This window comes from Lygodium microphyllum, chromosome 14 (assembly GCF_053477565.2).
Source record: "Lygodium microphyllum isolate KBCC chromosome 14, Lygodium_microphyllum_v1.1.10, whole genome shotgun sequence".
Lineage (NCBI taxonomy): Eukaryota > Viridiplantae > Streptophyta > Polypodiopsida > Schizaeales > Lygodiaceae > Lygodium > Lygodium microphyllum.
The window spans coordinates 118302570-118328424 of NC_141148.1; the positions used below are offsets into that span (position 1 = coordinate 118302570).

Below are 25855 nucleotides of genomic sequence, written 5' to 3' on the forward strand. Positions count from 1 at the left end.
GAATGCAAGTATGGGGGTTGTGTGTCAAATGCCATTTGACTTAACATGTTCATCAATCATGTCATCGATAGCCAATGGCAAGATTTGAGTTGCCACCAATTTCTAACCAATCCCTACCACATAGACCACTAACTACTAATGACACAAGTAGAAAGGGTGCTTGTTTAGATATTTCATAGAAGCACATTGCTACTGAGCACTTAGACGAGGCAATTGTCTACCTTAGGTGAAAGAGCCCAATAAAGAGGCACACTTGAATAGGATGCATGTGGCTTGCCAATCTGCTTTACCTTTTTCTATTCTTATACATTAACAAACTTACCTCTTGATGTGTTAGTTCGACACGACTCCTAGGGGTAGAATGGAGTTGCCATAATACTAGCCTAGTCATGACTTTAGCATTAACCATGGTAGCTTTCATGAAAGTGCTAAGCAGCCCGCACACTGCCCAGGTTAGGTTGAAAGAGCAAGCTGTCCCTAGGATTTGCATGCACAACTGCCTCAGCAGCTCTCCCTTCATGCCAAAGGTAAAAGGGGGACTGAAAAATTCCGAAAAAGAAGAAAAGATGGGCATGACATCATTGGCCTGTTTACGTACTCTGGTGGGCACCAACCTGGCATGATGGGCGGCTTGTGCGAGGACCCAACAACGGGGGCGCCATGTCCATGATAATGCGGCAGGTCACATTTGAGCAGGCTAATGCATGCATTTCGACAGATCAAAATGTTGAGCCGTGGGTCTGCGAGGGTTGGTGCCCGACTCCTGGCCTCTGCTTCTCGGCAGCAGAGCCGAGGGTTCGCTGAGAAGGCAGCGGAGGTGGCCCCCCCTGTCTCCGATGTCTTCAAGGAAGCCTTCAAGAAGGTCGCTCCCAACTTGCAGTTGCCCAAGTTCCCTTCCCAGTTCATGAAACCTCGTCCCCCTGTCCCTAGCACCCTGCCCACCAAGCTCACTGTCAATTTTGTTCTCCCTTACAAGTCAGAGTTGGATGGAAAGGAGGTATGCATTTATTTTACTCTCTATTGATGAGTTTCTCAGAGACACGCGCACGCACAGAGAGAGAGAGAGAGAGAGAGAGAGAGAGAGAGAGAGAGAGAGAGAGATTAACGTCTGCAAAATGCCTTAAAACCTATAAGACCTGAGTGTTGTATTGCTGACATCTAGTTACATATGGCATCTTGTTCATGATGCGCCTGAAAGAGGAAATGCATATCGAATGGAAAGTGCAAAATATCAAACAGAAAATCAAACAAATGAATTACCTGGTCTATTCTAGATCTAATTAGTAAAGCAGATCGGTTTCAGTTTGACTAGGAAATCTAGATCTGAAGCTAACTAAAGAGTTTATTTGTGGCCTGTCATCCATGAGCATTCATCTATCATATATGGTGTCAAGCCACACCTTTGGGTTAGAGTATGCCAATCATAGGATGGTGTTGTCGCCACTCTATCTTGTCTATGCTCGAGTATTTAGGTGGGCGTCTCCTATGTTGGATGATGATAGACTTGATTTGGTGATAAAATGGGTAATGAAATTGCCTCCCTAAAGTTTGGGTTTTGTGGAGATTGTGGTACTCATCAAGAGTGCCAATACAAATATACCTAAAGAGAATGGCATATTGGAGTGAAAGAATTGCAATGAAATTGAGATGGTGCGGACTATGATGGAGCATTGGCAGACAACTTAGTGTCTATGGGCCGAAGCAGTGGCCACTGCTGTCCACATCCTCAATTGATCCCCTACATCGGCTATGGTTGGTATGACATCTTTTGAGGTGTACTTTGGTTAAAAGCTAGATGTCTTGTATTTTCGGGTGTTTGGGTGTGATGCTTATGTTCACATCCTGAAGAAATAGAGGGATAAGTTGGAGTTGGCTTCTAAAAGATAGGTGTTCATGGATTATAGCTTGTAGTACCACGGATATATGATCCCATTTCACAGGAGATATATATGAGTTGAGATATTCGGTTTGTGGAGTTTCTAGCCATAGAGGGGGGTGTTGACCATCTCGTCCTTGGAGATTTGGGAGACAGTTGGGCAACCTAATATTGGGTATGGAGCTCACGTGTGACCAGTAGGCTATGGAAGGTGAAGCTCTATGGGGGGAAGAGAGAGAGAGAGAGAGAGAGAGAGAGAGAGAGAGAGTATATATTAACGTCTCTAAAAGGCCAATGTGGCCTATGAGACCAAAGCAATACATACAATGATGGTGTGTTTCTCATTTGAAACGAGAAAAAGATGAAAAACATGCCTATAAGACTGAAAAAAAATGAAATAGTGTCCTATAAAAGGAAAACATGTCAGTGATCTGAAAGTGAGAGTAGAGAAAGGAAAACTCTCCATCAATGATATGTCTGTTCTCTAAGGAGGTGTATCTCTGCATGGCTGAGGCGTCTCGGCATCTGTCTCCTGTGGCCCTCAATGATGGCTTTAATTTGTCTGTGGTGTGGATGTCTAGGCCTTCGTCCGGGTGGACGTGGGCACCTAGACTAGCTAAGTGTCACTGCTCTATCCAAAGGGACACCTATAGAAGATGAGGTCCAATGATGATGTACTCTTGTAGGCTGTGTGGCAATAGTAGTGATATCTGCCATACTCTGTCGTGTATCAGTGAAAAAGTCAGTGACTGCTCTCTATCTATGTGAACCGAGCTGTGGGGGCCTCCTACCCCGTAGAATTGTTGCTCTGTGCCTCTGGAGCTCCAAGAGGAAGAATCCCAAGCATCTCTGATCCTCAAACTGCATGATCCGTCTCAGGGGTCCAAAACCCTCTCGAAACAGACAGTGGTGGGATGAGGTGCGGATCTGACCAATAACTGTGCATAGTCCATGAGGCAGATGGGAGGGATACCTCATCCCTCCAATCTGCCTGTCTGTATATCCTCCCATTTGCCTGTCTCAATCTCAGGTGGTGGGATGAGGTGCGGATCTGACCAATAACTGTGCATAGTCCATGAGGCAGCTGTGTGTCCATGTAATTGGGTCGTCGGGTGATGAAACCATCCTCAGATACCTGAAGGAAGTGCGTTTGGTAGTGTGCCATTCTCATGCCATGGGGGGAGGGGGGTCAGATCCAGGTCTTCTCCGTATCTAACTTCAGTATGTCTGCTCTGATCACATGGTTTAGCTCTGATTGGCTTAGGTCAAGTGTAGGGCAATCCAGGCTATAGTCAAAGGGGGGTAGTCTGTCAATCTGCAGCCCATGTAGACTCATCCATGTACTCATCTGAGCATACCAACAATGTCTGTCACCATCTGCTGCTAGTTGTCTAGAAGAGGCCAGGGCTAGCCGTGGGTATCTATCTTGGGGGAGCTCCCATAGTCTATGTATGAAAGTCACTGCCTAGACCAAGGCCTCAGCCACCATGGGTGATGCTCCCAACTTAGCTCTGATAATCTCATGTGGGGTCGAGCTCTTCGCTCGTATCATACGTGAGATCATGATGACCAGTGGTCTTTCCATATGCTCCCACCCATCATAGTATTCCTTCTCTGGTCCATCGTGGTCTCCCAAAGGCTGTCTCCTCGTGTGAAAGAGACTCGGACCCCAAATAGCTGCCCCATATAGGAGTGTGGGTGTAACCAGGGTGTCAAAAAGCCACAGTTTGGTGCGCGGCTCATGAAATTGTATGTGAGCACATTGCCTCTCCAATGCACCTAAGGCTGCATATGCTTTTGCCAAACGAGCCTCTGATGTCTCTCTCCAAGAGAACTGTGGTCCCTTCAATGTGACCCCCAAATAGACATACTGCCTAACCATCTCCACTGCCTCTCCATCAAAAGTAAACTTGTGCTCAGCTCTTGTCACCCAAGCAGCTGAAGTGTTAAATACCATAACTTTAGTTTTCCTAAGGTTCACCTTAAGATCTCTATCTCTGCAAAAGGCTGATAATGCATCCAAGTGTCTATTTAGTCCCTCAGGTGAGTCAGATATAAGTACAATATCATCGGCATAAAGCAGTAATGGTATCAGCACTCCAGCTAGGCTGGCTCGGGCCCCACCAGTCCTATCCACATATTCTGAAATTTCATCTATATACAGCCCAAATAGTGTCGGTGAAATTGGACAGCCTTGTTTCACCCCGATGGTGCTATTGACTGTATCTGAGATGCCCTCAGGTGTTCGTACTCTGCTCGTCACTGTCTCATACGAGGCATAGATACTCCACTGCATCTCTACAGGCACATCAATGTTTTGCATTCTTCTCACGAGTCTAGCACGTGGCGCTGTGTCAAAGGCCTTGTGAAAGTCCACAAAACGGCAGTAGATCTTTTTCTTGAATGCCTTGCCTTCTTCGATGATTGCCCTCAATGTAAAGATATGGTCTAGAGTTGTATATCCCCTCTTGAAACCAGCCTGGCCTTTTGATCTCAGGCCATGCATCTCGGCCCATTCACTCAATGCTTGTTCCATGATAGAGCCATATATCTTGGCCAGCATGTGTCCAATCGTGATAGTTCGGTAGTTACTAGGTAGCGCGGGGTCTCCACTCTTAAAGAGTGGCACAATAATATGGTCTGACCAACAGGTTGGAAATCCCTCACAAACTGCCCTATTAAAGATGGAGCCAGCGTTGGTGCCAAATTATCACAGGCATGCGGAAAGTGTCAGCCACTAAACCATCATGATCTTGGGCTTTTCCATTTCTCAGTTTCCATATGGCATTCCTCACTTTTTTTTCTGTGAAAAATCTGCAATTTGCTGGTCTTGAGGTTGAGGGGAGTGGCATAGGCTCTTGGCCAGGAACATCATAGAGTGTGCAAGCATATCCATGCCAATCATCCGGTCTAGTAATTTGTAGGGGTGGCTGGTTCTCATGCATCTTTTTCCATGCTCTCTTGCTGTCTTGCCCCAAGAACATGGAATACATTTCTGTTTCAAGTCTGCTCAGGTATTCCCGCTTCTTTTTGCGTACCAACTGTTTGAAGAGTGTTCGAGCATGCTTATGTGTACATATGCCAAGTGCCATCTCTCGCTGAAAACGTGCTCGTATCTCTTTGCACTCATCATCATACTAGCCATTCTGTGGGGCATTACCTCGTGGAGGTTTATCTGACGGTGTAGTGTGTGGGAAAGCGTATGCTGCTGAAGTGTGTATTATCTCGGCCAACTGTCTTGTAAACTCATCTAGAGAGGCCTGTGTGTCTAGCTCCCTCAATGCATCTCGCACACTAGTGCTGTATATGTGTGAGGTCGCTTCCACAAAATCATAGCGTGGTAATTTTGGTATGTGTGGCTATGCTTCGTGTATATGCCCATATTGCATTGTGAAAGCTAGAATAGCATGGTTTGCTGCTAATCCAATTGGTCTGCCTGAGATTTCAAAGCTTTTTATGTCAGGTAGCAAGTTGGGTGATCCAATCAAGTAGTCCATTGTGCTTGACCCTTTCTTGTTATTCCAACATGTGAAACCATTAGATCTTGGCCACTGTGGCAGCCCGTTAAGGATGGCCAAACCATGTGCTCTTCCCAATGCCAGTAAGTGTGTTCCATATTCTGTTCTCTCTCTATCTTGGGCTGATCTAACTAATCCCACTTCATCTAATGCAATATCTCTGAACATCTCATCACTAGTGTCAAAGAAAGCAGATTGGTTGTTTCCTGTGCGTGCATTAAAGTCTCCTGCTAGTAGAACATCCCCAATTCTCATGTATCTCATTATGCCCTCATATAGTGGTGTATAGGGGGATGCCTCTTTAGGGGCAAACTTAGAGTATGCAGGGGGAAAATAGCATATGGCAATATACATGTCTCGAGTTCTGCTTGTACGTAACATGATCCACATGTATCTTGCCTCTACATCTCTATGTACCACTTGGATTGTATCTCGGAACTCTTCTCTAAATAGAATTGCTACACCTCCTGATCCCCTTGTCCCTCCAGGCCGCCTAGGCTGAGGGCGATGTACACTTTCCCATCTATATCCATATACATCAGGTAGACGGCTGTCTTTACATTGATGTGTCTCAGTATACATAGCAATGTCTATCCCTTTGAAAGTATCCTCAAAATAACCTGCATCTGTCTTAAGGGAGCCATTGCAATTCCACAGTGTGAACTTCAGGGTCTCATAGGCCGTGCACCGTCATGTTGTCCTTTTCTCTGTGATGATGACTCTTCCATCTCTGTATACAACCCATTTACTTGCTTTCCGTGCCTCTAGAACACGTGGCATATTTTCCCTCCTGTGGGCTAACTAGGCTGGGGTGAGGTCTTCATCTAGGTAGATCTTTTCTCCTTTGAGAGCGATCCTCTTGGAGAGGAAGGCTCTCTTCTTTTCCAAGTCTCCAAACTTCAAGATGAGGACTTTTGTTTTTGTGTCAGCTTTCCTGACTCGCCAAGCCCCAATGATGGGTACATCTGTAGCCCCAATTTTGGTGGCAAGAGCTGTAGTATCTTCAATTGGGAAGCTTTTCTCATCTAGTCCAACCACTCTTACGTGGAGTGCGCGTGTCCGTCTTTTTGCCTCTTCTTCCAAGGTGGCATTCATAACTTCCACTTTGTTGCCATGTATTCCTTTGTTCTTTTTTGCCACATCTATCCATTTTGCATTTTCTTTGACGGTATTCTCAACATTCTCCATTTTCTTTTGGGTGCCTTCCACCACACTTGCATAGGTGTGCATATCCTTTCTTAAAACATCCATTTCTTTTTGTAGTTCTGGTGTGTTCCTTTTGTGCATCCAGTTTCTTTTTGCATTCCTCTAGTTCTTCTTGTTGATTAGAGAGAGAGAGAGAGAGAGAGAGAGAGAGAGAGAGAGAGAGAGAGCACTCTTGCAAGTACACAAGTTGAATAGATTGATGCGCTCGTTTGTGATAAAGGTACCAGTGATAGGGCTTGAATATATAGGATGAGGGTACAAAATGCCCTAGGGTAGAGTAATGCAATGTCGGAGAGTGACGTCCACGGGAGACCAATCCCAAGTGCAGTAACCACTAGTCGGAGAGTCGGAGTGTGGGAAACACCAAAGGCTGATCATTAGAGTATTAGGCAATTGAGGTGACTACAGGAGAGGTGTTTGCTGATGTAGACAACTTGCTGGACAGTAAAAACATAGATATTGCAGCAATTGCCCGGTGGGAGAGATGGCAGTAGCCTGTCACCTGGCGTCAGATGTTGAAAACGCAGGTTAATTAGGTGTGCTATGATGACGTAGCAGATGGAGACCTCCAAACAGCAGAGCAATGGTTGAAAATAGGCCACCTAGGGCTAGATAGTGATGGGTTGCAGTTGGCGATGGTTGGACAGGACATGGTAGGTGGCTGATGGCTGAAATTTGCACGGTGCGGTTGAGTGAGGAACTTGCACAAAAGGAAGAGACTGAATGTTGGGCAACCTGCCTATTTATAGATGTTGAAGGGTACTCGAAAAAATTAGGGTTTTGGGGGACCATTGAAACTCCCTCAACCGTGCACCAAATTTGCGTTTTTCATTAATTAAGTGTGTTTTGGGATTGTTTAAAAATGCTAATTAGCTGTAAAGCATGTTTTAGCTCAACACTTGTGATAGGAAATATATGGAAAAAGGAAAAGAAAAGTCTTACCTCTAAGAGGCAGTGTCTAATCTTGTACAGTGATTTTGGAAAGGAGATAGATAAGTGAGAGAGATGCACCATGAGGAAGATCATGACATGGTCTACCGAAAAGCTTAGGGACCCAAAGTGACTAGAGGCCAAATCCATGGATATAGCTTTCGAAATCAATCGAAAGGTTATGCGGTAAGTGGTTACAATCACCTCTAAAATATAGCTCCTAATAAATCATTAAAGGAAATTATAAATCGTTTTGGATAAAAATCTAGGCAAAGTATCCCACATAGTAAGTGTGTGGAAAGGTCTTAACACGCATGGGCATGGTCAGTATTAATTCCAAAACGCATTATTTATTTATTCAGGATTTGATTCAAAAAGCATACCAATAAGGTTTAGTACTATCAAGAGACAATGATTGAACATATACATTAAAGACGCTAGAACTAGTAGGTGGCTCATCATGGTTACCATTTGATAAGGTATTAGCAGCATCATATTGGGCATGTTGCTTGTCTTTCTTCTTATAGCATTAGGTTAAAGTGTGGCCAATACGCTTGTAGTATCGACACTTGGGCGGTTGTTTCTTGATATAGAAGGTTGCTAGTACTATGTCAGTATCTTTGTTGCGCCTTTCGTCATCCAAAAGGATGGTGGCCATTTCTTCATATTTCATCTCTTAAGCCACCTTGAGAATTGCCACCGTTTCATGAAATTGTGCGTCTTTCATTAGGCTATTAATAAGTATATAGCCTTTTTATCATCATTATCTAGATAGCTATTGAGAATGGCCAATTGTTGGTAAAGAAGACTTACACGATCGAGATGTTGCTTAAGAGTCTATGAAGGATTGTAGGAGATATTAAATAATTACATCTTTATAAGTAATTTGAAATTCTTAATATCTCCCCCAAATGTGGTTTGAAGGCCATCCTAGACCTCTTTTGCCATTTTTGTAAAATCAGGGTAATGAAGAAGGTTGTCAGAGAGATTGAGCCTAATGATGGCGAGTGCGCTTTTGTTCTTCTCGAGTCATTCCTGATGAAGTTGTGTGTTGCTCCGAATGTACTTTGGCTTGTTAGTGGAGACGACTCTCCATGCGCCTTCTCGTATTAGTATGAGCTGAATCTCTCTGTCTTTCGGATGGAGAATACGCTAGAATTTTTCAATTGTGATGCCATATCTTGACATCTTGATGGTAGATGCCATGGAGAGAGCTTAAATTGAAAAAGGATGAAATTCGAAGAAAGCAGGCTCAGATTTGAAAAGCCCCAATTTTAATTGGGTAAATGATAGGATATTTTGGAAAAAATAAAAATCCACAATTTCATGTAAACTTCCCCTAACAAGCCAATGTTTCAATTTAATTAATTTAAAGTTGAAGCTTTTAATTTTGAGCTTAACTTTAGATGATGGGCCATGTTGGTGACGGGACGCACCTCATTTTACTGCTGCGTTCTGTTGCTACGTTCTACTACCATGTTCTACTGTGGTATTCTATTGCGGCATTCTATTGCTACATTTTGCTACTTCTTCCACATCATCAAGCATCATCCTTTGCAGTTGTCTCAGTCTCCTCACACTCTGGTGATCAACGTTGGGTGTTTCTCTCACTTTGTCACTTCGATTGGTGGTCACAGCACTTGGGATTCGTCTCTGGTGGATGTTACTCTCAGACACATTGCTTTGTCCTTGGGCACATTGTATACTCTTACATTCATTTATAGCATTCATTCACTTCAGAGTTGTGTTCTTTCTATCCCTTCTTTTGTTTGTGTTTGAGTTTTGAGTTTTGAGTTTTGCATTTAGGGTTTGAGTTTTGCTTTTTGTGTTTGTGTTTTTCTCATTGTGCTTCTGTCATGGTTGTATACTCTATGTTTCCTCAATGCAAACCCTAGCAAAATAAGTGTTGGAAATGGAGAGAGAGAGAGAGAGAGAGAGAGAGAGAGAGAGAGAGAGAGAGAGAGAAACACAAGACAATGAGCAAGAGTGGACAATAGTTCTACACTCAAAAGATGTAAGTGCTTGAATGATAGAATGAAAATACAATAGGTCTTAAGTAGGTTAGATCTATTCCTAACTCAACTATAGTTAATTTAACTCTAGAACTAACTCTAGAAGTGGTGACACAACTTATTAATGTAGTTGTATTCACACTACAAACCAAATAACTAAAACAATGGGTACCGCCTCTAGAATTTGCAAATTCTAACACCCCCCTGTAGTGCCAATGTGGTAGAAGTACAGGAAGATCAATCACCAAAGGGTAGCAAGTTCAAGGACTTTCGAAAAGCCTCAAACTTCTCACGAGGAAGTACTTTGGTAAAAATATCACCAACCTTCTCCTGTGTAGGGACATACATCAAACTGATCCCTTTTGTATAGCATCTCTCTTTGATATAATGGTAATGTACCTTAATGTGTTTCGTGCGAGCATGAAACAGAGGATCTCATGCCATTGCAATAGCACTCTAACTATTAGAAAGAATGGGTGTAGGACCCTCCAAAGAAATTTGTAGATCAGCCATACACATTCCGTTGTTGCGGTGAAGGCTGCCATGTACTCAGTCTCACAAGACAAGGTAGCCATTGTAGGCTGTCTCTTGCTTAGCCATGAAATGCATGAACGAGCCAAAAAGAAATATTGTCCACTAGTAGATTGCCTAGTGTCTGCATCACCAGCCCAATGTGAATCATTGTAAGCGTATAGATGCAAGTGTCCCCCTAGGAAATAATAATGCATGTGACTGAGTACCTTACAAATATCTAAAGATCTGCTTAACAGTTTGCCGATGTGTGGTTCGTGGGCTATGCATATTCCCGCTCATGTGAGATATTGCATACTGAATGTTAGGACGTGTATTCCAAAGATAAATAAGACAACCAATAGCTTGGCTATAAATTGCAACATTAGACATCTCTTCACCGTCATGCATAGACAGGCTCCATAGGAGTGCACATAGGTTTGCAATCTTGCATATTAAACCTATGTAATAACTTATCCACATACAGTGACTGTGACATAATGATACCATGCTGATTTTGGGTGAACTGAATCCCCAAATAATAGTGTAGACAGTCCGTATTTGATATAACAAATGTATGTTTTAATTCAGTCTTAAAATCTGCAATTTTTTCTCTTGTAGGTCCAGTGATCAGCATGTCATCTACATAAAGAATGATAATCAGCAAGTCTTCCCCTTCATTCTGAATGTATAGAGTGGGAGTGGTCGGACTATTTTTGAATCCTTTGCTGGCCAATTAAACATCAATTTTAGAGTACCATGCACAAGGAGCCTTTTGAGACCATAAAGAGCCTTATGTAGCTTGCATACCACGTGCTCTTTTCCTTAACCACAAACCTTGGAGGTTGTGACACATAAACATCCTCATGCAAATCCCCATCAAAACTGCTATCTTAATATTCAATAAATGTACTTCCTATCCATAATTTGCAGCCATTGCAATCACACTTCTCACCATACTCATAGGGGATGTAGGAGCAAAAGTTTCCTCATAATCTATGCCTTTCTTCTGCGCATAGCCTTTTGCTACCAACTGTGCCTTGTACTTGTCAATTGTTCATCAGCTTTACATTTGAGTTTGAAAACCCACTTAGTACCAATGGCCTTATTGCTAGTTGGTAGATCCACAAGATCCCATGTAGAGTTAGTAGCAATGGAGTCTTAACTCCTCCTGCATGGCTTGCATCCAATGGACATCTTACTGAGCTTCATTCAAGGAAGTCAGCTCATCTTCATCTAACAATGAGCTCATAAACGCATGCTCATCACAATCATCTACTTCTGTTATATCAACCAAATGTTCCCCTCCTGTATCATATGCTGTATGTCTAGTTGCTGATGATGATGGCAGCACCGAAGACGGAGGAAGATGACGGAGTCGGAGTGTGCACCTGCCAAAGAAGGAGGGAAGATGATAATACAACTGACTGGCAAGTGGGAAATGACTATAAATAGCCAAAAAACCCAAAAACTGGCCGACCTGAAATCTGAGGCCATAAATATGTCCGACCAGCATTTAATGCTGATCCGACCAGCATTTAATGCTGATCCGACCAGCATTTAATGCTGGTAAAAATGCCAGGAATGCTCAGAAAAATCCCGGAAAGGGTGGACAATGTCCGGCAGGTGAGGCAGGCTGAAGAATGCAGAAACTGCCCCGGGAAATGCACATAAAATCCCGACTGGAGGAGAAAATGCACTGAAATGCAATAAACTGAGTGCTCTAGAATGAGCTACCTCCTCCATCAAAACAAGTGATAGACAAGTCAGAGCTCCTAAAGTCCTCGTCTGACTCAGACTGAGGCTCACAGGCAGGAGATGACAAGGCATGACAAACATGACTGCTACCATCCCCTCTCAGATCCTGGATGTGGCGGAAGGCCAAGGGAGAAACGGATCCTGGGGTGGCAAGAGGAATGCCAAGGTCGATGAAGTCCGTCGATGTAGACTGCTACTGAAGGAGCTCCTCACGATACTGGGAATCCCCCTCGAAAACACTAGGGGCGAGGGAATCCACAGTCGCATCACCGAGATCGTCCCCCTCTGAAAGGGATGGGAGGTACGAGGGAACCACCGGAGGAGAGGGTGGGGGATGGGAAGGAACCTGTGGAATAGAAGGTGCACAAGCGGGAACGGGTGTAGCAATAGACTGCCTCGGAGGACCCTGCATCAAAGAAGGGGAATGGAGCATAAGTCCGCTCTCCTGCCAACCTGTAGATAAGATAGCTCCTATAAGAGAATCCTCAATAACAACGGCATGCTCGGTGAAGATCACTCGTGTGCCGTAAGGCCATAAACTGAGAGGAGGGGAAGGCCCAAATCCGGAACATGTAGGGCCTGGGAAAAGGAGCTCGAAGGTCGGTCGGTAAACAAAGGCAATGTGCCAACACCACTAATAGGCACCGATAAAATGTCACCAACAGTGACTGAACCCTCTGATGGACGTAGATCCTGTGACAAATCACCTCCGGGAGTCGTGACTCGAAGCACCACTGTCCACTAACCAAGGCTGCGCAGAAGACACTGCAGCCACGGAAGAAGGATCCTCCTCCAAAGCATGGATATGAAGGAACACTGACTCATGGGTAACAGCTGGTGTAGAGGTAGAAGAAGGCTCCGATGTAGATCCACCCTTCGCTCCCGGACGAAGGTGAGGGTACTTCTTCCAACATTTCTCCTCTGTATGTGTGAAGCCGAAGTAGGACCAACAGTCTGGTCACCAACCACCAAAACACAGGCTGTGATAGCCTACAAACACCTGGAGCTGCAAAACGCAAGGGTATCTGATGAAGATCACCAGAACAGAAGCCGAAAGCACCAAAACGCAGCCTGGGAGTGGGTCGCCAGCAGGAGATGAACCGCCAGGAGTGGAAACGACCACCAGATCTGCAAAATGCAGCCTGATGAGGTGCTGCCCAGCTGAAAGAGGGGCCGCCTAATGGTAAACGCAAGCAGGAGGGATCGTTTGATGACGTGGCAGCCTTGGGAGGAGTCGTTTGCAGCAAACGCAAGAAGAATGGCCACCTGGAGGGGCCGCCGAGGCAGTTGGAGATGAGGCGACAGCAGCAGAAGAGGGGTGAGGTATCTCTCCACAAGGTTAGGTCCTCCGTTCTCTCAGTCAAGCGATGATACCATGTGAGAGTGCGCAACGGAAGAAGAACACGAACACAGAGGAGGAGAGAGAGACAGCAGAAAATGAAGGAAGAAAATCTGCACTGACTGTAATGAATGCTGAATACAAAACTGTGGACTGATCAGCCCCTGCACGCAGCCCGAAGCGTCAGTGAGGGCACCAGATCAGGCTGATGATGATGGCAGCACCGAAGACGGAGGAAGATGACGGAGTCGGAGTGTGCACTTGCCAAAGGAGGGAAGATGATAATACAACTGACTAGCAAGTGGGAAATGGTTATAAATAGCCAAAAAACCCAAAAACTGGCCGACCTGAAATCCGAGGCCATAAATATGTCCGACCAGCATTTAATGCTGATCCGACCAGCATTTAATGCTGGTAAAAATGCCAAGAATGCTCAGAAAAATCCCGGAAAGGGTGGACAATGTCCGGTAGGTGAGGCAGGTTGAAGAATGCAGAAACTGCCCCGGGAAATGCACATAAAATCCCGACTGGAGGAGAAAATGCACTGAAATGCAATAAACTGAGTGCTCTAGAATGAGCTACCTCCTCCGTCAAAACAAGTGATAGACAAGTCAGAGCTCCTAAAGTCCTCGTCTGACTCAGACTGAGGCTCACAGGCAGGAGATGACAAGGCATGACAAACATGACTGCTAACAAGGAGTTAATTTAAGAGTGACTTGATGCATAATGCCATTGATTCGGGTTTTTTACAAACCGGATTGCTATCACAAAATTTGGCTAAAACTCCTATAAAGAGCCTTACCATATCACTTTGGGTTTACTCTTCAAGCACTAGGTATGTTACATTGCTTCTTGATTATGATAACTCTAGCGAATGGGGGGAACAAGTTCTTAGGAGGGATGTCAATGTAAAGGGTAAAAGGGATAGTTATCTTAGTGAAGATGGAAATGGATTATATCTAGGAGTTGAGTGAGTGCATAGATTTTTCAAAGAACTAGTCTCCAACTACACGTGGGTTCTGCCTACATCACTAAGATTTGGAATCTATCACCATCATTAGAGGACACCTCATCCTAGTACACAAGTCAATATCCACATCATAGTGTCATTTGGATCTTACATAAAAGCTTACAAGCATGGATCCCTTCTGTCACATACTTATATGTATTTATATATATATAAGGAACTAAAGTCAAAGCAGCTTTTGGAAGCCGTTTTTTATAATCTCAATAACTCCCAAGGGAAAGCGAATTTCAAGAAAATTCTCGCGTTGCCCGATCGGTTTCGATCTGGTCTACAAAGTTGCAAGAGAAACTTTTTTCAGATTCTTCACCGATTTGAAGTTACGAAGGCGCAGACTGTTGGCTACATGCAATTTTCTTCTCTCTTTCATCACATCAACTTTCCATTCTATCCTTCTTGTAAATATATTATAATAATGTGCTTTGGGCACCCACCTTTTGTAATCTAGCTCCCTTTCTCTATTTTGTCTACTACCACCCTTGGCTTCTTGCATGATGACCAAGGTGGGGACTTGTTCCATCCACTATTCTCCATATTTTTAATCAAGAAGATTAGCTTAATCTAATCCCTCATGGAGGCACCCCCAGCCTCGAGCTTTGCCGCAAGATGTTTAAAATGCATGAATACATCAGATTTAGCCTTTAGCCCTTACACCCATGTACACCTCGAGTAGCCATGAATAAATGTAACAAAGTAAAGATGACCCTTAAGTGCACGTGTTGTCATGGGACCATAAACATCAAAGTGAATAAGCTATATTTTTTTGGATAGCACGCACTGCAATATTCTTTTTGAAGGCAAACCTGTGCATCTTGCCCAAAATATATCGCTTGCATGCATGAAGAGGTGGAGTCTCCACTGCAAGCAATGCATCTATCATGTGACACCTATGAAGGGTCATCAAACTTCCAAAGCTCATATGTCCATAACGAGCATGCTAAAGCTTCTCATTCTACATAGTAGGCATAATACTAATGATTGCTAGAGCATCATGAGATTGTTGGTCACAAGTGTCTAATAAGAATAAGCCCTTGTATAGGGTGCCAAATAGCCGATGTGTATTGTCCATCTCTCTATTTGTAACAATATATTTGTCATCCTCAAAGATGTCTTGAAAGCCATGCTTATTGATAGCAGAGATAGACAACAAGTTTTTTGTAATGCCAAGCACAAACAAGACATCTAGAAGTATGAAATCAGAACCATATGTAGCAGTAATAGTGAATATCCCAATGCCACACACATCATAATTGTTGCTGTTTGCACATGTGACATGCTTTTGAATTTCGACTCTATTTGACACGCTTCTTGGAAGAAGTTAGTGGAGGGATTTCTAGATTTTCCTTCCATAGACACTTTGTGCCCTATCGTTGCTTATAGGGTAAGCAACATAGGTAGCCTCATTCAAAGGTTGCTTATTGGAGGGCTACTACACTGCTAGAGTTCTTTGGGAAGAAGCCTTCTATGTCCCATTTTTTCATCTTTGGGTGTAATGTCTATGTTCATATGGATGAGTCGGAGTGTGTTGGAGCTTGCATTACCAAAAACACAAGTTGGTTGATGCACGTGATGATATTGATCATCAAGGTAGTTGGTATAGGCGCTTGATGAAGGGGTTGCAGTCGATGATGGTTGGATAGTAGATGGAGGTGGGTTGCTGGTTGGAAACAAGGCTCCATCAGCAATAAAGGAGTGTGTGTGGATTGATCTAACTTGTGAAACAAGGATAGGTTGAATGGTGGGCAGCCTATCTATTTATAGATGCTAAAGGATTCTCCTAAATTGGAGTTTTGCTCATGGGACACGGAAGCTCTCTAGGCACACATTTCTTGTTAATGAAGGTTTGGTAAATTTGAGTTTTGGGGCTATTTAAAAGAGCTAATCTACCATAATCCCTAATTTACAGCAAAAATTAAGGTTGAGCAGCCATCCGGTGTTTCGTGCCAAGAAATTGAAGGCTAGTACTTGGAATTGGTAGTTGGAATTCGAGGAAATAGCTAGAGAGTTCAAGAAGCCGGCCATCCCATCAGATTTGGGGTTCATTTTGACCTATCAAGGGTCAATTGAAGGCCAATCCCATGTTAGATCAAGGGGCAAATCAGATTGAAGGCTTGCTGGTCACTTTTGACAACAAAAGGTATTGGAAATTGAAGGAGATTTGAGTCAAATCTTAGTGTACTTCATTCGATAATAATAGAAGTTAAAGAAATGCTGCAAGGGCACCGGATTGGGGGACCAATCAGGAGTCTATTGTCCAAGATTGATCGGTAACATTTGTATTTCAGTTTACGTGAATTTTTACTTGCTGGGGAAACCATCAGCTCTTAAATTGGTGGGCTTGTGGCACGTGATTGGAAGTTAGAAGTATTACTTTAGTGCTGAAATTTTTATCAATTGAGCATTATAGCAAGAATGTCTTCATATAGTGAGATGGGACCAAGTAACGATTATGCCTAATCTTGGACAAGGGCACTCAACATGGTATGGGTTGGTGGTATGGAACGCCCACTCTTGGGACAACCTGATTTGCTACTAGAGCCTAGCTCCTAGGCATGGGGGTGAGTGTGTTTGCTTCTATGCTCGGGAGGAGAGTTTGATGTCCATCCCTTTTATGTTCTTTGCTGCAGGAACGACATGCGTTGTGTCTCGTGTACAAGTTGGATCCTAGGGGGATGTTTTAAGGATGGTCTTGATCTTGCATGACAAGATTGCATAGTTGGTCCTATTCAACTTTTGGTTAGGGAAAAGATTGCAAAGGACATTTCAAGGATGGTCTTGACCTTGCATGACAAGATTACATAATTGGTCTTATCCAACTTTTGGTTAGGGAAAAGATTGGAAAGGATAGGCACCCACACTTTGGGTGTTGGAAGAAAGACAAGGAAGAGACATCTTGGAAGAAAATGAGGGAAGAGAAACATGGATGTGCTATTTTTATTTATCCTTGTGTGTGAACACACATTATTGTGAGTAAAAGGGCGTGCTTAGGGGCAAACACCTTTTACACCACTTAGCATTAAGTAAGGGTCAAAGGGTTAGCTATACAACATAGCCTATATATTCAGGCCCTATCACTTGTACTTGCATCTCACCTATGATTATTAATCTATCTTTCAGTTTGTATGTGTGCAAGAGTTCACACACACACACACACACACACACTCTCTCTCTCTCTCTCTCTCTCTCTCTCTCTCTCTCTCTCTCCCCCCCTTTGGTGGAGTTCCAACCACCATGGCCTGCTGGTCACACGTGCACTCCATACCCAGCAGGATGGAGGAGGGATGAGAGGGAGTCTGGCTACTTCCCACCTTGATCCATGGCACAATCGCACCAGTTGATCCTTACAATCCTCTTGATCATGGCTGTCTTCGTAATGGTCCTTCTGATCTTGATAGACTTCGTGACCATCCTTATGGTCTCGTCAGTCTCATAGTCATTCTTATGGTCTCAATGAGCTCCCAGACTCTAGTACATTTGATCTTGCCAATCATAGGGTTTGACATCTTGAATACTTAGAAAAACCTGCAAAGAAAAAAAGCTGCATTTGATGACAACTATTGATAACGCCTACTAGTTGGACTTTTTGACGGAGCCTCCATGCAATTGAGCATGAATGGGTTGAGAAGGGCATTGAAAGGAGGGAAAACAAAGTAGCTTTGAAGAAAATGCAGCTGAATGATGCCTCTATGCCACAACACACTTGGTGAATGACACCATGTGAGTGTCAGAGTGAGGCAGTGCGGAAGCGAATGACCATGACAAAGAGTGAATAGAGAGAGAGAGAGAGAGAGAGAGAGAGAGAGAGAGAGAGAGAGAGAGAGAAACACAGAAAATCTGCAGTGAAGAATGCTGTATAAGGATGTAGGACTATACCCAGGTGTAGAGAGAATATCTGTGCATGTCTTCGCCTTGAGGACCTCGATCTCCGTCAGCCTCGAGTGCTGTCTCCGTCACTAGCAGGCTGAAATGTGTCAAATACAAATGTGGAAGTCTGTCGGAAACTCAACCTTATAAAGGCTGAAAAGAATGCCTGAAAAATACCCGAAATAACCAAGTCGATTGCATTTAATGCAGCCGATTGCAGTTGGATAGTTCGACTACAGCTATGTGGCACTGTTGATGTGGTAGGAGATGACTCTCAACACTCTCTCTCACATCCTGGACAAGGCAACAAATGTAGGGATCTGGAATGTCGATGAAGTAAAGCCTAGGGAAGTGCCTTTGTAAACAAATTTGCAAGATTGTCTTTAGTCTTATAGTACTCCACATCAATGGTCGCATCTAGAAGCTTTTCCCTGATGAAGTGATACTGGATCTCTATGTGCTTCATCCGGGCATGGAATTCAGGTTTCCGTGCCAAAGCAATGCAACTCTCATTTTCGCATTGCAAGATAGTAGGACGAGTCTGGGGGCAGCCAAGCTCCTCCAACAACTGTCGAAGCCACACAATCTCACATGTGGTAGAAGACACAGCTCGATACTCTGCCTCAATCGAAGATAGGGCTATCATGGGCTGCTTCTTGCTACTCCAAGAGATAGCATCAACACCCAAGGTAAAACAATAACCTGTAGTAGTCCGCCTTTGATCCACATCTCCAGCCCAATTTGAATCACTTCAACTTGCAAGAACAAGATTAGAAGCAACTGTACCTGTTGGACAAAAAATCTCGAGGATGGAGGTCCCCCTCAGAAACCGAAGTATTCTTTGAGCAGCTTGCCAATGCACCTGTTGAGGTGCACTCATGAACCCAACCAAGAGGCCTACAGCAAAACATAGATCAATCCGTGTGTTGAGGAGCCAAATCAATAAGCCAATCAGCTGACGGTAGTGAGTAGCATCCGCCAAGGAAGAAGTTGCGTGTGAAGTGACGTTCCAGTTCGGATCCATAGGAGTAGAAATGAACCGATAATCCTCCATCTCAAAAGACACTAAGATCTCCTGTACATATCTTTGTTGAGAGATGAAAATCCCCCTCTGAGACTGATAAATCTCATGGCCCAAAAAGAAATGGAGAAGTCCTAAATCCGTCATCTCGACTTTTGATGTAGGGTTGCCTTCGTCTCTTCGACCTTCTAGGTATGATCACGTGCAACAATCAAGTCATCAACATACAAAACAAACAACACACGACCTCCCTCGGAAGTGTGCACATAAAGATGCGAATTGGCCCACGAGCGCCGATATCCCAACTTGGCCTGGAGGGACAAATCAATCTTCTCGTTCCAAGCATGCGGAGCTTGCTTCAGGCCATACAAGGCCTTCTTCAACCTGTAAACCTTCCCATCGGAGGAACCAAAGCGAGAAGGCTGCTTTACATAGATCTCCTCCTTCAAATCAACATTCAAGAGGGCCGACTTCACATCTAACTGAAAAATAGGCCATCTCCTATGATCAGCCAAGGCAAGAACAACACGAATAGTCGCCATGCGAGCTGTAGGGGAAAAAGTATCATGGAAGTCAACACCTGGTTGTTGGGCAAAACCTTAAGGCGAGTCTTGTGCTTGTCCAATGAGTCATCACTATGGTACTTGGTCTTGAAGGCCCATTTGACACCAATCACCTTATTATGAGAGGGATGAGACACAAGGAACCAAGTGATATTCCGCTCAATAGCCTCCAACTTGGCTTCCATTGCCTTCCACCAATGATCAGACTGTAGAGCCTCCTTCACTGATGTAGGCTCTCTATCCTGCATAACACGGGACATCAAATAATAGTTAGAGCAAACAAGCTTTGTAGAATGTGCCTGGTGCCTCCATGACCTCTGTAGTCCATCATGCGGTTTCCACTCCTCAGGGACCCCCTCGATCCTTGAATCACGGAGTGTCACGGGCCCAACCAGGAGGCTAGATCTCTCCTCAGCGCTCCCCATCTATTGAAGACTCGGTACATCCACCGGTGGGATCTCCACTGGGGTAGCCGGTAGAACAGAAGACTCGGAATCTGCAAAAGAATCTCCATCAAGAGACTCCGGCTCCAAAGGAACTATCTCGGGAGCCAACTCTCCCCTGGATCTCCAAGTATGGGGTGCTCCTCACCCCCCTCTGTGGTCGAAACTTCCACGAACCGCACATCTTAGCTCGTGTAGACATCCTGCTTTATGGGATCATACAAGCGATAACCTTGGGATTGGGAGCTGTAGCCAACAAAGACCTGTCATTGGGAAGCTGCCTTAAATTTGTCACGCTGTGTCTTCGGGATGTGCACATAGATGTCACACCCAAAGATTCTGAAATAAGAGACATCAAGATTCAGGCTTAGTCCAAAGTAAGCCTCAAAAGGTGTCATCTTGTCAACGGCTGAAGTGGGGGATCGATTTAGGATGTGGACTGCCTTAGCCACTATCTCGGCCCACAGAAACTGAGGTGTCTGTCAGTGCTCCATCATGGTGCATGCCATCTCGATTACACTTCGGCTCTTTCGCTCCAAAATGCCATTCTCTTGAGGAGTGTTTCCTAGTGAATGCCTCTATCTGCACAAAAACGAGCAAACTCATTAGAAACAAATTCACCACCCTTGTTTGATCTCAAGGTCTTCAATCTCCGGCCCGATTGGTTCTCCTCAAAGAGAAGCCAACCCTTGAAGTGGGGGAAAGCCTTCGACTTCAGCGCCAAGAAATAGGCCCACGTCATCTTGCTGTAGTAATCTACGATCAACATGAAATATGAGCTTTTCTTCAAGGACTTATTCCTCATCGGGCCATAAATATTTGTAGATACAAGCTCCATAGGTGAAGTAGATTGCCTCGAAGCTTTGTTGGGAATTGCATCTCTATGTTGCTTCCCACGAATACGAGAGACACATGGTTGGTGGCTCACCACTATGTCCGGCAAACCTTGAACAAGCGATCCTCGCGACACCTTCCGAAGATCCTCATAGTTCAGGTGGCCAAACCAAGCATGCTATAGCTCGAATGTGTCTGAGAAGTAAGAAGAAGAGGGTAAGAGTGGAAGAAGACTTCAATTTGTAGATGCCATTCTCCTCATACCCTGAAGAGAGAACCTTCCTCGATCCATGATCAATAACTCGAATAGTATCACTGTCAAACTCCACCAAGAGACCAAGAGAACAAATCTTATGTACCGAAAGCAAATGATACCCTAAACCTAGCACATGCAACATCTCGGAAGTGTGGGTACCACCATGCCCATCTGGAATCAGCTGCATCTCACCCCATGCAGCAATAGATATAGAAGAGTTGTCTCCTATGAGAATCTGTCCACGCAATGGTCGCAAATGGGCAACACCAATTGTCGAAGGAGTCATGTGCCGTGAGGCACTACTGTCCGCGATCCACTCTCGAGCTTGGGGAGTTGTCATCGCAGCATCAGAAGTCTTCGGTGTAGAGTCCTCAATGACCACTAAGTGTAGAAAAGCAGCTGATGAGGGTGCAACCACCATCCTACAAATTTTTCGTGTCCTTGGTGTTCTTCTTGTCCTTGTCAAGATAGTCCTTCCAATGGCTGGTCTTACCACAAATATGACATGTCGATTATTTCTCTTTGTCCTTCTTGGATTTGTTGTCCGCCTTCTCCTTTTGGTCCTTTCCCTTCTTTTGAGAGGCTTGACCAATCAATGCCTCTGATTTGGAAGCATTCCGTCCTTTCAATTGTTCCTCTTGGTCCAAGACCATAGGGACTAACTCTTCCCAATGAAGAGTCAACTCCCACCCTAAATCAATAAGAGCCGAATAAAAGGTACCGAATCGTGGTGGCAACTGAGACAATAAAGTGATCGCCATGTCTTCGGAGGACATGGACTTCCCCGCATTTTGAACTTGCATTTGAAGCTACTAAAGCTTGTTGATGTGTTCTTGAAGCGAAGAAGACTTATTCACGGACAGGGTCCGCATTTGCACCTCCAAAGAAACCCTCTTCATAAGGGTCATTCGGTTATACATCTGGTCAAGCTTCAGCCATATCTCTCAAGCCACTGTCAAGTGCTCCATCACAAGCTTCGCTAAATCATAAGACTCCAATATGGCCTACATCATCACACGCCATATGCTGTAATTGTCGCCATCGAGCTTTTGATTTGATGGAAGAGGCAGTAAGACAGGCATCTTCCGGTCCATTATTGCTTGGAACTCCATGTCAGTCTTTGTAGACTTCTTCACTTGCAATGCTTGCACAAATGCAAAAGAAACCCTCTCTGATTGAAAAGGCAGCCTGCTAGGGCTCGTCTCCACATCCTGAACCTTCTTCAGCCGCCGGAGGCAATGAAAAGGTAAAATCTACACTTGAAGGCCAAAAACACAGCTTCCTTCCTTCTCTAACAGTAGAAAAACAGCAATAGCTTCAGCAAATCTTCTCTTTTCTCGCACGCCCATGCTCGCCTCAGCCTTGTTCTGATGCGCAGCCCACCTGTTCGCACTTGAACGCTGAAGACGCAGCCTTGTATTGTGCTGAAAACTCCTCTTTAGATAGGTCCAATATGCTTTGATACCATGTCAGAGTGAAGCAATGCAGAAGCGAATGAATGTGACAAAGAGTGAACAGAGAGAGAGAAAGAAACAGTGAAACACAAAAAATCTGCAGTGAAGAATGATGTATAAGGATGCAGAATTATACATGGGTGCAGAGAGAATATCTGCGTATGTCTCCGCCTTGAGGACTTTGATCTCCATCAGCCCCGAGTGCTGTCTCCATCACCAGCAGGCTGAAATCTGTCAAATACAAGTGTGTGGAAGTCTGCTGGAAACTCAGCCTTATAAATGCTGAAAAGAATGCCTGAAAAATAACTGAAATAATTTAATGCATCCGCCGACTGCAGTCGGACAGTCCAACTGCAGCCACGTGGCACTGCTGACGTGGCAGGAGATGACTCTCAACAGTGTGTGTGCAGTGTGGAAGTGAGAAAGGAACATAGAGAGAGAAGAATGCAAATGAGACTGCAGGAAAGGAAACTCAAAATCTCACTGAAACGAACAGAAGGCTGAATATAGGTGTGGAACTCTAGTGAAGGCAGGAAGGAGATAGAGAGCTGACCAAGGAGAGAGAAGATGATGTGGCTGGAGGAGTGAGTGCAACAGCAGAAGGGGATAGACTGCACACAACTAGGAGGGTGATGGCTACCCCTAACATAGGGAGTGAGGCAGTGAACTGGTGAACATGCCACAGGAGAAAGCCAACAGCTGGAAAAGAAAGAAAACCCCTGTTCATACATTCTCTAGACACATATTTGTAAAAGTATCCTGAACTGTGTTATAGAGTGCTATGGAACATACCTGCAAAAATTCTGGAATTTGCTGTTTACTTGTTTGAAATACATGCTTGGCTAATAAAAATAACAAGAGGCACACATAAAAGAGTGAGGTACACATACGAATTAGGCTATTGTGGGGTAGCATATTTCAGCAAGAACAGGAGTCTTCTACCTCAAAGTCGCGATTGTAGTTACCAGCAAGCTTCTTGTAAAGAAAACTAAAGTCTAAGACAAATCTAGCAATTTTTTATCAGGTCCTTTGCATCAAAGCCCTACATTTCAGTCCCTTCTTTTGTACAGGTTGATATGGTGATTGTACCAGCAACAACAGGACAGATGGGTATCCTCCCAGGACATGTTCCGACAATTGCAGAGCTCAAGCCAGGAGTTATGTCTGTCCATGAAGGAACTGAAGTCACTCAGTTCTTTGTCAGTGGTGGATTTGCATTTGTTCACGCAAACTCTGTTGCAGATGTGGTGGCTGTTGATGCTTCTCCTCTCGACTGGTTTGATCCAGAAGAGGTGAAAAAAGGCCTTGCAGAGTACACTCAGAAGTTAAATGTGGCAACAACGGAGCTTGAGAAAGCTGAAGCACAAATAGGGCTGCAAGTTCATAGTGCCTTGTCCTCCGCTCTTGGTCTTTCTTAAAAGTTCAGACGGTTATTTCATGAGCAGTTTTGCCTCAGTATTTTTACTTGCTACTAGTGACAATTCAGAGATTTTCAGTGTTTTCATGTTTTTCAAACTGATTGCTTGTTTAGCAAGAAGTCCAGTTTTGGGGGATGTAATAAATTTCAAACAGCACTTTACAGGCACATGCAAGGACACCAAATACCGTAAAGTTGGTGTTTGACAAACATGTAGGTTTATTGAACTGGAATAAATATTGCTGTAGCTCTTTGGATTGTGGCCACTCAGTAATGTATGCATGTGCACACTATGACCGTATTCCAAACTAGTTCCATGCTCCAGACACACATTCTGTAATTATTTGGCTGTGAGTTACCATTGCTGCTACAGTAAAGGGTGGCATATTTGGGATACTCAGATATCCAAGCAGTTAAGTTGTTTATCTTTTGTTGTAGGTAAGACAATGAATGGTCACGCAAGAGATACCACTGCTTGATTATACCCTGCATTTTTTTCCTTCTAAGCTATTATGACTCTCGAGAACTGGTTACTTTTAACTGGTGGTTGCCATGCATTTTTTCCTGCCAAGCTATTATGACTCTTGAGAACTGGTTGCTTTTAACTGATGGTTGCCATGGATTCTCTTGGTAAACGTAAATGTAACGCTTAGGCCTCGGTGATTCTGTTGATTATTCTGGCCTGCCATCACACTTGATTATGTTTGTAGCAAAAGCTTGACCTAAACATGCATTATGTTGTTTGAGTGTTCCGAGTTTTTCGAAACATGAAGAGGCTGGCTCCTTATTACCTTTGTGGATACAAGAAAATAATTTGTATTTTCAAACAATTAGTCCTTGATTGAAGTTAATGGAAACATAAGTAAGTTTACAGAGGTCTCAATAAGAAGTCTACTGTAGTATACGGAGTACTAGCGCATTTTCAAGTTTGTTATCGAGCTTCCTAGAATATAATGTGGTCTGCAAGTTCTCTCTAGCACAAGTCCATTGGATTGTGTTGTGTCAATTGTTCAAACTTTGTAGATATATCCTCTTCAGTGAAAATCATAGGTATTTTCTTCCTGTCTGCTTGTTAGTGTAATGATGAGGTGAATGCATCCACCACCACAATTATAGAGGAACAAAAATACAGGACTGGTAATAAGATTTTTTGATGTATCAAATGCCAATCTTCTGGTGGAGCAATGCCCTTCAGACAAGATCTATAGTGGTAAGGGTAAATCAGTCGTTGCATTTTTTACTTCAGGAGCAAGATGGACAAAGAGGCACGAATTTGGCTGCCTATAATATGGACTAGGTGTTATGCTACATATTAGGCTTTGCTCAACTGTTCATTGGTGAAGTTGATCATAGCAAGACATTTAGAGCCTCTTTCATCAAGGGTCCTCCATGTAGTAAAAGGAGTGGATTTAGAGGACTATGAGAGAGAGAGAAGAAAGTAAGAAAGAAAGTTGTAATAAAATCATTTTAGCTGCCTGAAAGGTGTACATTTTGGAATACCATTGGCACAAAACGAAATGTGGGGTGTTGTTTGTACGAAAAGAAAACCAACCATGAAAGTTATAAAAGTTGCTAAATACACCATAACCCTATATAACCTTGGTGCTTAGGCATTTCAGACTCCTACTTCATGGCTTTGCCACCTCAAGAAATTGCCCATTTGCTCTCTTTTTTAGCATCTTCATTTTAGCAATTTCACTTGGTTATGCTTCCCCAAAGCAACTCATTGCTTGGGATTTTGGAACTTCTTTATGGTGGTTTCTTTGCCTTGGAGTGCCAATTTGTCCTCATTTCTAGTTCCTTTCATCTTGGTGATTTGTGTTCCACATT

The 25855-nt window shown here is 43.9% G+C and overlaps 1 protein-coding gene across 1 annotated transcript; it reads left to right on the forward strand.

The window, feature by feature from the left end:
- The first annotated feature begins 675 nt into the window (after nt 1-675).
- Nucleotides 676-24282, forward strand: LOC148026033 (ATP synthase subunit delta', mitochondrial-like). Its single transcript, XM_087693279.1, has 2 exons — nt 676-997; nt 23679-24282. The coding sequence occupies exons 1-2, from the start codon at nt 701-703 to the stop codon at nt 24024-24026; spliced, it is 645 nt and encodes a 214-aa protein (XP_087549405.1). The 5' UTR covers nt 676-700; the 3' UTR covers nt 24027-24282.
- Nucleotides 24283-25855: the final 1573 nt, after the last annotated feature.

Coding starts and splice junctions, on each gene's coding strand:
- LOC148026033 (XM_087693279.1), top strand. CDS start 701: ATGCATGCATTTCGACAGATCAAAATGTTGAGCCGTGGGTCTGCGAGG. Junction 998..23,678: donor CAGAGTTGGATGGAAAGGAG/GTATGCATTTAT, acceptor TCTTTTGTACAG/GTTGATATGGTGATTGTACC.